Source organism: Periophthalmus magnuspinnatus, chromosome 1, assembly GCF_009829125.3.
Source record: "Periophthalmus magnuspinnatus isolate fPerMag1 chromosome 1, fPerMag1.2.pri, whole genome shotgun sequence".
Lineage (NCBI taxonomy): Eukaryota > Metazoa > Chordata > Actinopteri > Gobiiformes > Gobiidae > Periophthalmus > Periophthalmus magnuspinnatus.
This window is the reverse complement of record NC_047126.1, coordinates 14809008-14825521: the sequence shown is the minus strand read 5'-3', so window position 1 is coordinate 14825521 and position 16514 is coordinate 14809008. Positions and strand designations below refer to the sequence as shown.

Sequence of the window (16514 nt, the reverse complement as noted above, 5' to 3'; positions counted from 1 at the left end):
AATAAATGAATCATTTAAAAAAAAGTATAAACAGAGAGTAGTTGGTGAGTAGTGGGTAGTTAGTGCTCTTGCCTCATGGCAAGAGCGTTCCAGCCGACTCCCGGGCCAGCTGGACATTCTGTTTGGAGTTTGCATGTATTCTGGTTTCCCCAACAACCCAAATCATGCAGCATAGGTAAAAATCCTCCAATCAAGGTAGTCTTGACCAAGTCTAAAGATCTGCCCAGGTGTGGCACTTTAGCACCCAATGCTCCTGAGTGGATACCACAACAGAATTCACGGATGGTTCAAATACAGATGACAAATTTTCCTTTGGGGATGATAGTCTTTACTTTGTAGAGGTCAAATTACAGTGTTTTTTTTATGGCAGCAATGCATATTGAACAAAGTTGTACTATTTTTAGTATCAGATTATTAATTCTGAGTGTCCCAATGCAGTCACTGAAACTCTTACTGTTGATACGAAACTGATGTAATGTTTTTGCTGCACAGGGGCCAAAGGGGATAGAGATATGATTCCGATGAATGACTTGGGACCAGGTGAGGCTCCTTACACTGTAAATCACTAGAGTGAATTAAAATGTATGTGTTACAAAATTGTAAATATATGAAATAATAATCTTAACCTGTCTTCCATTGTTCTGTATAGATGCCTACTCCACACTGGATCAGAAAGGGAGAAGGAACACTCTGGACAACACACTCGAACCTGCTGACAAAGATGCGGTCCAGGTAAACTCAAGTCTCCTGTGAAGAATGCATGGTTTAAAAAGCATTATTCTACCCTGTTACTTTATAGTTGTAGAGCTAAACTTAATGGAGGACCAAAGTGACACAATTGGAAAAAAAATAATTAAAGAACAAATAAAATGAATAAATATAATTCATAAAAATACATACCGCATTTTCCGCATTATAAGGCGCACCTTCAATGAATGGCCTATTTTAAAACAAATTTCATATATAGGGCGCACCGCATTATAAGGCGCATAGAATATAAACTACTGTAGTATCTGGGGTTGTGTTACGCATCCACGAGATGGAGCTGCACTAAAGGTGGAGTCAAAACAGTCAGATAAGTCACTCAGTCAAACTTTATTAATAGAATAAAACAAAAAAACGTTCTGAAAACTTTGTTCACTCACAAAACAAGTTAATGCATCACAATATAGTAACTCTCGAAACAATGCAAAGCAATAACAATAACTCAATGTTGTTCAAACGTTAATGTCCATATTCACAATATCTCCCAGCCTTGTTTAGTTGAAAACACGTGAAAGAAACACGTAAAGCCTCACTTTTTCAGTTCATTCCTCATTCACGAATCCGTCGAATTCTTCCTCTTCAGTGTCTGAGTTGAACAGTTGGTCGAGCTCATTCAAAGTGCCCGATTCCGTCTCGTCAAAGTCGCCATTATCCGTGTCGCTGCTGTTGTCTGGCAGTTCAGTGACAATTCCTGCCTTTGTGAAACTCGGACCACAGTTGAGACTGATATATCAGCCCAGGCATCCGCGATCCATTGGCAGATTGTGGCGTATGTCGCCCGGCGCTGTCTCCCCGTCTCCCCGTTATCCCTATAGCATCGAAGGCTATCGTTGCCAATAGAGCACGGTTGCGGACTTTCCAGCAGCGTAACTCCGCGCCCAGTCGTGCTCTCATGTAAATTCAAATGCCGTTTCAAAGCGGAGACAAGGGGCTATCTAAATATTTTACCATCATTACGGTAATCTGCCTCTGTTGTCCCTCGAAGGTGACGAATGAGAGCGCGGGTGCTGCGGGGATTTTCCCAGTCATTTATTCGATGCGTAAAAGAAAAAATACGGATGGATGTGTAAAATAGAAGTAGTTGTGTGAAAAAATGCAGTAAATTCTGATACTTCGTTTAACATGATTTTTATGGCTAAAAAAGAAAAGTCTGGGTCTAGGGAAGCTATACTGGCCCATAGTGTGCTCAGTCCTTAAAGGGTTATTACCGCTATTACTTTGACGACGCCTCCTGACTACGGGTGTCATAATTGACCAATATTGATCCATATATAAGGCGCATCGGATTATAAGGTGCACTGTGGGTTTTTAAGAAAATTAAAGGCTTTTAGGTGCACATTATAGTGCGGAAAATACAGTACATTAATATGTAAATAAATGTGTACATAGGTAAATACATTGATTTTACAATACATAGATTTTTCCTCAACATTTTCACATTAATTTGTTACATATTTATACATTTCCTCAATGATGTATTAGCAGCAATAGCAATATTTCTGTGTGCGCTCTTTTATTTACATTTTGATAATTATTCTTTTACTTCCAGTCATGTCTTTTGTCCTCTATACAACTTAATATTTAGGTCATTTAAAGTATGAGCAAAGTTAAAAGCAGAATATCATACATTATCATTGAGAGTTAAAGCTACTGCTAAAATGATCATTCGCTTTGCAGCTATTTTCAGAGATGTCATTGTTGAGTCTGTGCCAATACAAACTTCATTTTCTTATTATAAATTGCTATAATACTTTGTGATGTCAAAATACTACAAGTTAATCTCTTAATTCAAGTCCTGTTACACAGACCAATAAGCTCACATCGAGTTAAAAGTGTTTGTGAAGGGACATGCTCTTCCTCACTCCCACGGACAGCATGTTGACGCATGTCCTCAGAGCTGTGTGCACATTATGTCTGCTGTGTCCTCTCCTATAACACAAGATAATACTGAACTAACAAAGGGCTGTGCTGACAATTAGGTTATATTTGTGATTGCAGTTATTGCTGGGATACGTAATATATATGGTATAGTGAAATAAATGTTATATTTTGTAAGTATAAGTGTTTTATTAATTTGTTTGATAGGGACAATGAACATCTGTAATTAGTGCAAGTTTGCCAGATTATAGCAAAGATGCTCATTTTCATCTGTTGTTTGTAAACAGGTGACACAAGACAATTACAGAATCTTACAAAAAGCCATAGCACAGAACTGTAAAAAGAGTTAAACGTGTTCAGACTTTTACCTTCATCCACAATTTAAAGTTGCAGCTTGAAAGTGGAAAATGATGAATTTTCTCTTACGGTCAGAGGAAGTCCATTTGACAGACATCACAGAATGACTGAAAGTGGTGCATCTGTGTGGCCTTTGGCTTAATGAAGTCCTTCAAAATGTTTTGGATGGACTCGTTCCTCCTTCATGGAATACAAAACATTGTTTTGTCAAAACAGTAAACTCTACTTATCAAACAATGCAGTGGTGAAGTTTTTGGTTTTTTTGTCCAAGATTTTTATGGATTTGAGGTGTTAAAAATCACAGCAGAATGAACATGATATTTTATTTTTTCATTGTTTTTGATCTTTATTTTACAAGGCAGAACATTAAAGGTGAACTATGTACTTTTTTATGACCTAATTACTTTCATGGATATGTTATTGCTTCATGCAAAATATTCCACAGTATGGCATTACATTTCTTTCATTCAAAAGTGATTACAACTGTTTATATTGCATTTACCTGGAAAACCATGTATCATTACTGTGAGCAGGGTCACCTCTCCACAGATCTGTTGTTTCATACTTGGTCTGGTGGCATTATCTGCTTGTCTCTATGCATATAGATAACTTTAAAGCCATACTGTGGAACATTCCAGGCAAAGCAATAATGTCAAGTAAGCAAGTGGCACTCTCCTCCCGAAAAGTTACATGATGTACCTTTTAACAACAAATTCACAATGTTGACCAGGCCCGATGCTGCCAATTTACTTTTAAGTCTACATAAATGTTCCAATTGCAACCCAAATAATCATGTTTTTTAATTAAGATTTTCATACTCTGAGCATCCCAAACTAACATGTTTTAACCTTCTTTCTCCTCTAAACGTTGTTCTTTTCCCTCTAATTCTGCTTAAAACTCCTCTCCCTGCTCTCCTCCTGTCCACACTTGTGTCTCTTCAGGGAGGGATGTATGAGAGACAAGCCTCTTTGCCTCTCTTGGATTCTTACGATGGTTAGGCCACACCCACAGTTCACTGCATGTCCCGCATGGTATGTGTGTCCCGCTACTGCACTCACTCATTCAACGGCCTTGTACTTTAAGTTTGTATCACTTAAACAGTAACTTGTCTGTCTTGTGCATACACTGTAATGTACTGTATTTGTCATGCACCCCCTGCTGGAGACAACTATATTTTGGTCATTATGTATCTTCATTTGATTTTACCCCTGTTCAGTTTACGTCCACAGCAGAGGTGGAAAGAAAATTAGTACTTTGAAAATGTTGTTATTTGGTAAACAGTTGAAAATATTATGTTATTTGGTTTATACATTTCTTCAAATTACAAGCAAAAGTACACGTGATAAGAAATCCAATTGATTTTTTTTCTTCAATCAACTGTTCTGGGTCACAGCCTGTATTATTATGACTAAAATAAGATACAACATGATTATGATTATGACTGTGATTTTTATTATTAAAATTATTATTTGAATGATTTCAATTTCCAATTATACATAGAACAAATTCAATAAATGTGGTTTTGTTTTATGAATGGCTAAAACAATGTGTTTTAGCTGTTATGAGAATATTTACTTTTCTCCCATTCACACAAAATTCTAAATATCACAATACCAATTCTATTCAGTTCAAGTGTATTTAAAACAAAACAAATAAAGATAACACTATACACATGATGCTATCGAAGTAATAATACATCTCATTTATTTATCATTTTGTTTCTATACAGATTTTGGAGTTTATATATACATTACATTTAAATCAGTATTAGAATAACTATAGTGTGACATCTTTCATTGCATTTATGTAAAATCTAGTTATAGTGGTTGTATTTTCTTCAAATGTATTCAGAAAATTTTGCCCCGCCTTAAATTTTTGGAGGACGTTATTCCACCTTTGCCCAAGTGAATATATTGTTTTTTTTTTATGGTGAACCCAATTTAAATGTGGTAATTTTCTTGTCCAGGCATGCCCACCTCCCCTAGGCCTCTTCTTACAACTCATTCCTGTTACTTATGTTATTTTCTCTTATTTGCAGAAAAACTAATCGTGTGCATCACCAGACGACAGCCTCCTCCCACCTACTGCCCTTGCTGAACTCATAAAATGGAGGACCACTTCCAAACCAATGACTCCTGACTCCATTTGTGCATCTGATCTTCTGTCTTTCCTCAAAATCTTTCTCAAATTGCTTCTCTCTTCCTCCTCTTACCATTTACATTCCTCCTCCGTTGTGGCTCTCCTGTGGATAACTGGACATTTAACTAAAAAAGAAATGCCACTTTATTCTTACCTTCAACAAACACTATGGAAAAAAACACTAAATGGGAAGAAAGAAGTCTTCTCTGAACTTTATTTCGTTTAAGCATTGTCTAAATATGGCAAACTATGGGGTCCAAATGGGACACTTTCTTGGTGGTAATCTACAGGAATGCATATTACTGTTTTGGAAGAAAAAATGAGGGAATGTGTATTTTTCTGTAATGTTTAAATACTAAATAATTCCTGACAAATGATCTTTATTAACCTCCTAATCTCAAACTTGTGCTACTATTATTCAGTTGTGGTTCTCTTGCTTTTTGCACTGTACCACGTTTTTGTACATGTGCCAAAATGTTCCTGCTACTGCCGCATCTGCCAATACAAATGCATTCAGATTTTGACTTTATATAGAAAGTGCTCACGGCCTTTACAAATATGCATATTTGATTCACTTTACCAAAATGCATGAAGCTGCTGCATTTTCTGATCATGAATGTCACCTGTAGATTCAAATGGGATTTGAGAATAGTCTTGAGCTAACTAATTTTTTCATCTTCAACTTGACAACAATTAGTAAAATGTTATGGAAAAGTAAAGTTTTAGTAGCTAAATTTATAAATTAAATTAAATCTCATGCATAACCAATCGGGCGTTGAACGAGAATAATACAAAATGGCCCAATTTCTACAATGTAAAGAGATACAAGTCCAAACAAAATGTGAAATATTAAGTAGTAGTGGCTATGTTTTAATTGAGATTAAATCTGTATATTAATTTGATGTTTTATAGGTTAATCATAGGTCTCATAGTGATGATGGATTTTGCACTGTTACCATAGCAATTAACAATTCAAAACAAAATATTTGAAATCCATGATTATTTGGTTTTCACAAACTGACCAAAATCACAACAACTTCAATCTATTACTCTGTGTATTCTCTCACATCTGCTGCTTGGAGTGCTCACTTAGAATTTTTTAATTTGCACTGCATAACTTTTTATGTGGGCTGCTCATCTCCATGGAGATGTGACTGCTACGTAGTATGGCATTAAACCTATTCAGTTTCATATTAAATTCATCAGAGGTGTTTTTCTCACTCTTTAAATACATACACTCTTACTGTGAGCGGGGACGCCTCTACACAGATCTGATCTGCTACTTGACCAGGTGGCACCGTCTGCTTGTCTCCATGGATCTACATAAGTTTAATGCCAAACTGTGGAAATGTTATTGCTTTGCCTAGAATGTTCCTCAGAGACAGGAGGTGGTATACACTTTACCAGAAAGGTTACTCAGAGCACCTTTAATCTATTGTAAGAACTACTTTTCCATGACATTTTAACTAATTGATGGGCTGTACATTTAACGAGTTTATTGAAATATCCTTTAGTAGTTAACAATTGTCTTATTTTTGGTAAACTCGTCACTGTATGTTCCTTCTTTTTGTAACATTTGAGGGATATTGCTGCAGTGAGACTAATGTCGGGGGGTCCTTTCTAACTTCAGGTCTATATTCTTATTGAATGTGTACATATAAAATGTCGGTAACAGTGTCTTAATAGTGGGCCAATGGAGTGCCTCTGTGTCCTGCTTAACACTATACAACATGACTAAAATCAATATCTTTTACTCAACTTGATATAAGTTGAGTTGAACTTTTCTACTCAAGATAACGGTTAATATGTGAACTTAATGTTACGTATGATTCTTGTGGGATTGGCATTTTATAAGGTATTAAACTTCACTGTTCAAACATGTAGTCTAAACTCTACAAAAGCAGTGTTTTTTCTGCTAACTTTTGCTTTTCCTGACACAAATACCTAATGCAAATTGAGGTGTACATAATTACATTAAGTATAGGGGGTTAACCATCTTTTTCGATAATTTTTGTTGCTTTTTCTTGTATTTTTTTCTTAAGCCAATCCAAACACTACAAAGTTGCCTTCAAGAGTGGACTGACAAAGAGGACATTTGGGGAGAGCAAGGGTTCATTAAAGTAATTGGTGTCATTATGGAGGCAAAGACCAGAATTTGCTATAGTTAAAAAGGAGTAAAAAATAAAAATAAAAAAGCACATTTAAACTATATATACCAGAGAATATTTGTTAATTTTAATGCTTTTATGTATTTTTGTGTTTCTTTTTATATTGATTTTTGGTTTAATTGTTTTGGGTGCTTTGGGTGAACGCATATGCAATCAGTTGTAGTTTGATTCAACAGTTTGTCTTAATTAAATGCAAAAAACAAAACAAAAGAAAAAAAAACTTTCAGCCTTCAACATACTGGAAACACTAATGACAAGAAAATCTGATTAATTGTTATGCCTTGGCTCTTAAAGTTGCACATTTATGAATGAAACATGTAACTAGCAATACTGTTTTTAATAAAAGAGAAAATGATTTTTCAAAATAAGAGTTTGTTTGATTTTTCTTTTGTGTGGCCAGTAGAGGTCACTGTCAACGCTGGGGGGGATATTTAGCAAAAGGGTAATTATTTTAAAAAAGGATGTTAAAACTAGTATTTGGAGTCAGGTCCCAGTCCAAAAATCAGGATTTCTACAACTTGGGGCACTATAAGCCTACAGGTAAGTGGAAAACTAGATGTTTTTCCACCACGTTTCTTAATATTTGGAACAGACTATTGCTGCACTAACTAAATGTTGGATACCCATTTAACGTGATGTTAAAATGCAGTCTAGTGAATACGTTTGTTTTTTTTAATACTTGGAATAATTTATTTTTTAATATGAGCTATTTGAAAACATACTGCCAAATGCTTCCGTGGCTAAAACAAAGTAGAATATTTGTCTGCAGCCTGTCTAACCCACTGCCAAAACACGTATTAATGTTGTTAATAAGTGCGCGAATGTAATCAAGGAATGAATGTTTTAATTAAGAGTAAATTATTTCATTTTTGGAAGTGTGCATCTCCACGTGCGCCTAGTTCAAAGCCCTAGCACAGTGGTGATGCTATGCTAATGCTAACTATGCTAACTGTGCTAACATCAGACCAGACAATTAACTGCTTTTGTTAAATGTCTTGACACACTGTGAAACCCCAAAAATGCTCATATGATGACATTTATAATTTGCTTTTTATTTAAATCAGATCAGTGATTACATTTGAGTTTATACGTTTTAATTTTGATTTGATTTCTTTAGGTTAGGCTAAATGTAGACATGCGGAGGTACTGGTTGCCAGATTATGAGAGAAAGATTATTGGAGAGCTGCAAAGACAACAAAACAGTGCTCAGTTCTGCGATACTTTACTGCAAACAGAAGGTAAGACACACTTTAGGTTTTGCATATTTGATAATAATAAAAAACAACAACACTCAAATAGGACATGTTTAGACTATATTGGGACAGTTGGCCCATTATGCAGGAGTATTTGTCCACTACCTACATTGTGAATGCCTAAAATGCTAAGTGGTTCTCAAACTTTTCACCCTAAGTACCACCAAGAAAGTGTTTGGCCTCCGGGGAACCACCTTATACGTCTATAATGGTAGACTCTATGTCTAAACGAGTGCTAAACCAGGTCTAAAATGGGACAACATTATTGCTACACTGGTCCTAACAAGAGACTAACCATAAAAATGTGGATTAGATTGACTAAATTCAGCAAAATTTTTTACTCCATTTAAAAAAAAAAGTTTTGCCACAATATAAGCCAAAAACATACACACTCTTTTGCTTATTATGCAGTACACCTTGCCCTATTTTTCCTTCTATTGTTTCTGCAGGTATTTCTATCCCCACCCACAGCAGTGTCCTGGCCGCCCTAAGCCAGCACCTGTCCCAAAGACTGTCTGCCTCTCCATCATACCCTGCTGGTACGTGCAAGCTGCAGCTTCACGCTCTGAAACCACAGATTTTGATAAAACTGATTGGTTTGTTGTACTCTGGAGAGCTTGAGGTTAGTGGTGCCATGGAGCAGAGGGATGTACTAGCAGCTGCTCATTTGTTTGGACTCCCAGATTTAGTAGAGGGAGAAAAAGTTGAAGTTAGAAATCATCATAATGGTTGCAAAGACTGTAAGAGGATTGAATTTGAGAAAAGAGATGCACAAATTCAAGCTACCCCCAGAAGCTTTTGTGTATCCATTGGCACACAGACAATTACAGAAGACCCTAATCAGACAATGGAAAATTTTGAGCATCAAGAGACAACCCCCTTATCCACTGTTCCTCAAAGTTGTAGCAGTGTTGAAACAACTTGCTCAGTAAATTCAAAGACATACAGTGAAGAAGAGTTCATTTTAGAACAGTCGACAAGTGCAACAGTCAGTTTGTCATGTCCAAATGAAACTATGTCGTTGCACCTTTCACCAAGCGAGGAGTCGATTTGTTCAAGGCTTCAAGAAGGAGCGGCCCAGCCAACACAACCTGAGACCAGTGTGGAGTGCATCATTGGCAGTCCAGTAGTGGTGGAGGAGGAAGAGAAGGAGGACAGGCAAAGAAAAGTGCCAAAAGATAAAGAGAAGACTAATCAGGAAGCTGGGAATGAGGGGGCTTCTGTAGTTGAAAAAAGGCAAGTTCATAAAAAAGTGGCGACTAAAAGCCTGGAGAAGATGCAGGAGATGATGGAGACTACACAGATTTCGATCAAGGTTAGAGCATTTTCTTTTTATGAAACTTAAGTAAGGAAAAGGAATGTGGTTTCATTTGAAGAAACTATTACAATTTTGGCAATAGATTTTTTTTCATGAATATGATGTCCAAAACAATACTTTTTCAATACATGAAAGCAACAAATGAGGAGCTGAAAGGAAAAAAAGAAATCAAAACAATAAATGGGATAAAATAAATAGTATGTCAACTGTAATTTTTGATAGTATTATTTTACGTAGGGCAAGGAATCCCAGAATATATTTCTCACATCTTTAAAGCACTACCTATTGCAATTCAGTTACAATACTGTTTCAAAAGATCAAAACTGAATAAAATGCCTTCTTTAAACCTATATTATGCTGCCTTTTGGCAAAATGTCTAATATCTAAAGATGTTTTTAATTGTGGCTTTTTTTTTCTTAAATTTGAGCAGGTTAAGTTGAGGAGGAGGGGGACCAAGGAGGAGATATGGGAGGTGGTGAACCTGCAAGACCCTGGTGCTCTTTCAGGCGCTACCTCTCTGAAAACGGTAAAAATAACCCTTAATAGTCCTTTAGTTATTATTATTTTAATGTTAACATCTGTCAACATTGTGTATTGTTATTCTTTAGGATAGTTGTAAAATGTCACAGGGAGACCTTACAGCTGCCCAACCCTCTCCATCCACTGATCAAGCCCCTGAATCCGTCACCAGCTCTCCTAAACCAGGACCTCACACCAGCAATATCAGTGAGTCTGTGAGTGCCCCAAATGGTGACCCTGTGCCACTGCAGCTATCTCATCCTGTAGAGGAGACGGATGAGCAGATGGAGAAGCTGCTGGAGGACATTATGATTGGGCTGAACATACTGCCGAATATTGACAAGAGAAATGACAAGTCCAGGGATCTAGATCAGAGCCCCGAAGGCTTCGGGGATCAGAATGGCAACTGCTCAACAGAAACGGGTATATCATGGATACAGTCTACATTTTACAGTGAAATTTTTAAATAAATAAAAATATTTGTATACTAAAAATAAAACTCAAAATTAGATGTTTTTATTGCGCAAAAATACCTTGGAAAAACACCCATTCTTACTGTTAGCTGGGTCTTCTCTCCATATACCTGACCTGTCACCTGGCCTAGTGGTGCCACTATCTTATCTCCATGGAGATGCATAAGTTGAATGCCATACTGTAGAACATTCCATGAAAACAGGTCCTTCCCCAGAAAAGTTACACAGTGCACCTGTATTATATTTCAATAATGAATTTTAGAGAGAAAATTGTATTAATGAGTATTGAGCCATGCTTCACTATCTGTGAAGATATTTTAAAATGTTAACACTAGTAATAGAAATACCTTTTTTCGGTTAAAAACAAAAAAAAAACAAAAAACAGTTCTGTTCCTGTATTGACTGTTGTTGTGTTGCGGCTTTAGATGAGTCTGGTTGCACTGTCCGCCCACCTTCAAAACCATGTGGCACCAAGAGTGACTTGAGTTTGAATAATCCCTGCACCTCTGATGGAAGAAGAGACAGCCCCCAAAACTCACCATGTCCAACAACGTCTCCCTGCCTCCTCAAAGCTAACCCAGGATTAAATCCCCCAGAAGACCCGAACGTACCGGAATTACTACCTCTTTCCACTGAAAATGAGGACAATTTGTTTTCTATAGCTGATCTGCAGTTTCTCCCATGTCTGTCTCCTTTAGATTCTAATAATAATTCAAGTGATGGCAATAAAACCCCAGCTCACTTCTCTCTGCCTGGACGAACCTGGCTTATGGACAAGCCTAGATCATTACAGTTTCCATTGACAGCTGTTGTTGCTAGCACTAGTAGTGGCTGTAAGGAAGCAGGAAGCAATGATAAGCCAGTTGGACAACTTGGTGAGAAACAAAAAGTGTCAGTTTGTACAAAATTGGATAACGATGGAACATCTCGCAGTGCAAAAAGTAGGTGCCCAAATCTTGGACTAAATAAGATATGCAAGCAGTTAAAAGTGAAGACAGATGCAAATATTAACTTCAGTCACTGTTTGGTGAGTTTGTCAAGCAATAATGTGCTAGCAAAGGAGAGAAAGAGTCCCACCTCTCCACTACCAAGCAATTTAAACGAACTACAGACACAGATAACAAGACGTTTAAGACCCAAGACCAAAATGACTGGAGATACTTTGAGAAAAACACCAATCAGGACGAGAAGGAAATCGCAGAATAGTCATAGCACTCCTGAAAAGTCTTACCCCAATCCCGAAATGAGTAAAAATGACAGAAAACGTGAAAGGCCAAGAAAAAGAGCTGCAAATAGGGATAAAAGTGAGCAAAAAATTAAAAATACAAGTTTGAAAAACTCAGATGAAGTACCAAACCAAGCAAAAAGGCTTAGACTGGAAGAAGACATCGATGATGAGCCCTCAAAACAGGTTATGCCCATAGATAGTTCATTTGATGCCAAAACAGATGACAATAGCATAGTTACAGCAGAGAAGAGACCTCGTATGGTGAGTCTGAAGGACCTTCAAGAACTTATAAAATGCAAGCACTTGAAAACACAAGGCACAAAAGGCAAAAGTGAGAAAGAACAGAGTGAAAAGGCAGAAAATTCTGAAAGGGGGAATGCAGTTATGGTTGATTCAGTTTGGGAAACGGGTATTACTAAGGTCCGTTCAGACGAGATTGACGTGATAGAAGACGGTGACGAACAGCCCCTAAGCAGTCTACTTTCAAACCAATTGTCAAATGCTCCAAAGACTCCACCTCCAGTAGACAACAGCACAAGCTCCATCAGTGACTTTAATAATTTATCTGAAAACAGTGATGAGTCTGAGATCTGCGTCAGTGTGATCCCTGAAAAGGTGACCAAGGTCTCAGAAGAAATGGAAGAGGCAACGCCAAAGCTGATTGATGATGGTAAGGTTAAAGTTAGGCTTCATTCTGTTGTGTGTGTTGCATACCATTCACTATAGTTTCTACCTAGTCTGATACCCACTTTAGTTTAGCATAGGTTTACTTAAAAAAAGACACTAGGAGACATTTTTGTTATTTATCAAGTGATGGAATTGACAGAGAGTAAGGTGACTGTCAAATATTTTTCCTTGTGGATCAACTTGTGCTTGACTTATGTCTTAATAATTGCTTAAAAGCCTAATTACAATAACCTGACCTTAAGATAAATGTTATAGAGGTTCAATAATTAATGCTGCTGCTGAATGTTTATAGTAAAATATAGTATTTGAATAATTTAAGTAGGAATGGGACACACTATTGTGCCTCAAGATATTGCTACATTAAAATAAACTATAAAAACAAGGATTACATAAAACTGCTGAGGGCTGCAATCATGATCTGAAACTAGAGCAGTTTTTTACTGAAAATAATTCCTAATAATAGTAAATAAAACAAAAATGTTAAATTAACACTAAATACACCCATCCCCTTTTAGGTCAACAGTTAAATGCTCATTACAAAAGAAATCATGGTATTAATATCTTGGTCTTGGAAAAAAAAATCTTTGCAACTTATTTTTCTTCTTCACTTCTTCCTGCAGGTGTCACAGACAGTGCAAGTGAAAATGAACTCACCATTGATGATTCGTTTCAACACATCAACAGCTCAAACTTATGTGAATCCAAAAACGGTGATTCTGAGAACTCAAAAGAAACAGATCCGAGTACCAGGGGATCGGGCTGTCTCCAGGATGATGAGGAGGACATGGACGTGGATGTTCTGTTTCATTCTCCAGACCGAACGTTCGTAACAACAGAGGGTCAAAAATCTGTGAAAATCTCTCATGATGAAGAGAAGGAAGAGGATAGTATTGATGTTGATGTGACTGGAAGTGAGACAGATTAATAAAGACTTGTATCTACTATGTGTGATAGTTTTAATGTTCACAACGCTGTTTTGTTCCTAGTAAAACACCCATTAAAGTGTCAACAATCAATCGGACTTGCCATGCTGCTAAGTTTAGCCATGTTTATGTTCTAGAAATATATTATTTTTCTATTTTGTTTTCAAGTTGGCCTTAGTGTCTCCTTTTTATACTTAAAATGATATGCAAATAGTTATTATTTTTGCCGTTTGAACATTGTATTTGCCTGTTTTATTTAACTGTACGTTTATTACACTTATTACAACTTAATTAACAAAGACATTTTCTGCACCTGTATCTAAAGAAATATGTTAAATACAAAATATTTGTATACAGATTAATTAAAGGGTTTTGTTGAAGGTTTTGCTGTTTTGTTGTCAAAATTTGTTTCATTTTGTTGTTTTGTTGTCAAAAATCACAACTTCTTAACATTTTAATCTAGACCAGACAAAGTGTCAGTAGAGGGCGCACTGATTTAATGGTCACTTTGAATGTAACTTTATTGACACCGGAAGTAGTGAGTGAAACTCCACACGTGCGGTTTGCTCAGGATTTGAAGGTTATAGCTGAGGCAGCGGGCAGGTTCAGGTGGTCTGTCTGCAGAGTGAGGGCTAAAGCCGGGTGAGAGTGACCGGTCGACGGTGTGTGAGCAGCGGCCAGACGCAGACATGGATCCGATGAAGGCGCAGCAGCTTGCGGCGGAGCTGGAGGTGGAGATGATGGCTGACATGTACAACCGGTAAATCCACACTGTAGCTAATACTGAATTTACACACAGCGTTTTAGCGTTTGACTATTATAATGTCACAGCCGGAACATATAGGAGGATGTGACCATCCTTCTCTCCAAGACACTTTGGTCCAGTGGGTTTTATAATGGCCTTCTGCGGAGCATGCACGTGAATTACATTACAGTCATACTCCTTTTTGAAAAGTAGTGTAATGAAGTATAATGTAGTGTAGGGTTATGTAAAGTGTCGGTTTGGCTTTATTGTCATAACTTGATTAATTAAACATTTATTAAAGGTCTGAAATTGTCTCTGCTATAGATATAGCGGCCTGTACTAGAATGAAGCGTCAATTTCCTTCAAAAACATCTGTATCTAATGCTTTCAAGAGAGTCTGCAGGCTCCAGACCTCCACACAGAGGAACCTCGCACTCTGTATTTTTATACAGGTATCAGCCTGGTCCATGGAAATATAATAGATCAAATTGTTTAGAGTGAAGCTGTAATCAAACTAGAAATGAATCTCTTGGAAGTACTTTGAGTATGCTCTAAACTATTTGAAATTGGCTTTATCACCTTCATAGACCTCTTAATAGACAATTAACTAAGGCAACAACTGGTAGAAAGTGTAATTAAGTTGTTTATAAAGTAAACTAATGAAAAATTGGGAGGGACATGTATGTGGAGGTGCATCTTCGTAGAAGTCTGTAGCCAGAGTCTATTGCTGTTTTGGTATAGCCGCTCTTTGTTTACTTTTAGGGACCTGTGGATGGAGGCAAGTGTGAGGGTCCTCCTGGTGGAGGTCTGCAGCCAGATCTGATTCAGTGTATTTTGACACAGCAACATACCCAGCCATCAATATTTTATTCACCCATTCGTTGTATTTAGCTTGTTCCCATTAGTGTGTGGCTTCCCTCTGACCCTATACTATAAGACATTTTATATCTGTACTTTTGAGCTTTATCTTTATTGTGATTGTTTCTGTTGTTTTTCTGTGTGTGTAATTTATGCTTTACCATTTCAGAATGACAAATGCATGCCATCGGAAGTGTGTTCCACCACATTACAAAGAGGCAGAGCTCACCAAAGGAGAGTCTGTGTGTTTGGACCGATGTGTGGCCAAATACTTGGACCTTCACGAGAGACTGGGGCGCAAACTGACCGAACTATCTGTGCAGGATGAGGAGATGATGAGGAAAGGGGCCGTCGGGAGCGGATAAAAGGAAAAGAATTTAAAACAACAAAATATATAATATGACTGGTGAGGACTGGCAGGGGCTTTTTGGTCAAAATGATGTTAAGTTTTGTTGATGGAAATTAAAAACCTGAGACTGAGCAGAATCATGATATGAAAGAGTTGCCTGTTTGTCTACAAGTAACAATAAACTGGACTGAACAGGCTTCTGTTCGTGGACTGTATGTAGTTGCCAACTGAAAGACACATTTTCATCTGCCAACATTACAGTTAATAGTTTTTGAGACTATTCGGCAGGTGAAATAATTCAACCATATCCTCAATTTTGTCTGACTCAAAACAATATTTAAGTTTTCTTTCTTGTGAAACACATTTTGAGATGCTTTTCAGTCTACTTCAATAGGATGGTTTACATCTTGGTCAAGCTGTCTGTTATGCAGACAATGTTAGTCTACAGTAAATCAAGGGAAGAAGCTGGATGCACTGAAGTCTTTACAAAAGCACTATGCATTGTTTAGTCTATTAGAAGAACTTGATCATTCTCTGGTGTACTGGATTTTCTGATTACTTAGTCTATTTACGTACATTATGTGAAAACTATTTTGTGCTTTGTCTGTGGACCATGTATTGATTTGGTTTTTCTGTATTATTTGTAGTTTTTTTTTATCTTCATACTCAAAGTCACATAATGTTTAAATGTCCAGTGTCTCAAATAAACTAATGCAATTATAAATAATTTTGCCTTAAGTTTATTTTCATGTATTCATGTGTTTCTCGTTGATCCTTGGATTTAAAGTGACAGTAACTCTCTCCGTAAGAGCGTCCTCGATATTTTGCGCCTGCCCCTTTAAGAAAAAAAATAA

The 16514-nt window shown here is 37.0% G+C and overlaps 3 protein-coding genes across 11 annotated transcripts in view; all 3 read left to right on the top strand.

Annotated features, from left to right (window-relative positions):
- Positions 1 to 7675, top strand: part of ctnnd1 (catenin (cadherin-associated protein), delta 1) — a 36308-nt gene extending 28633 nt beyond the window's left edge. For 5 of the 7 annotated variants that reach the window (XM_033971034.2, XM_033969598.2, XM_033968075.2 and 2 more), the window contains 4 exons: positions 493 to 540; positions 650 to 732; positions 3942 to 4031; positions 5039 to 7675. In XM_033971034.2, coding sequence (XP_033826925.1) covers positions 493 to 540; positions 650 to 732; positions 3942 to 3998 — 188 coding nt within the window. In that variant the 3' untranslated portion in view covers positions 3999 to 4031; positions 5039 to 7675. The remainder of the gene's footprint in view (positions 1 to 492; positions 541 to 649; positions 733 to 3941; positions 4032 to 5038) is intronic. The other 2 variants (XM_055221761.1, XM_033970349.2) reach the window with 1 other exon arrangement.
- A 24-nt stretch (positions 7676 to 7699) lies between these two features.
- On the top strand, positions 7700 to 14092 carry LOC129456343 (uncharacterized). 3 transcript variants are annotated; one of them, XM_055222666.1, is made up of 7 exons: positions 7700 to 7847; positions 8425 to 8545; positions 9010 to 9875; positions 10309 to 10404; positions 10487 to 10820; positions 11296 to 12768; positions 13406 to 14092. In XM_055222666.1, the coding sequence occupies exons 2-7, from the start codon at positions 8443 to 8445 to the stop codon at positions 13708 to 13710; spliced, it is 3177 nt and encodes a 1058-aa protein (XP_055078641.1). In that variant the 5' UTR covers positions 7700 to 7847; positions 8425 to 8442; the 3' UTR covers positions 13711 to 14092. The 3 variants fall into 3 exon arrangements, with proteins under 3 accessions (XP_055078641.1, XP_055078643.1, XP_055078638.1); XM_055222668.1 differs by having other exon boundaries at positions 7744 to 7847; positions 10487 to 10604; XM_055222663.1 differs by having other exon boundaries at positions 7792 to 7847; positions 8430 to 8545.
- Positions 14093 to 14228: 136 nt separating this feature from the next.
- On the top strand, positions 14229 to 16387 carry timm10 (translocase of inner mitochondrial membrane 10 homolog (yeast)). Its single transcript, XM_033968983.2, has 2 exons — positions 14229 to 14468; positions 15481 to 16387. The coding sequence occupies exons 1-2, from the start codon at positions 14398 to 14400 to the stop codon at positions 15674 to 15676; spliced, it is 267 nt and encodes an 88-aa protein (XP_033824874.1). The 5' UTR covers positions 14229 to 14397; the 3' UTR covers positions 15677 to 16387.
- Positions 16388 to 16514: the final 127 nt, after the last annotated feature.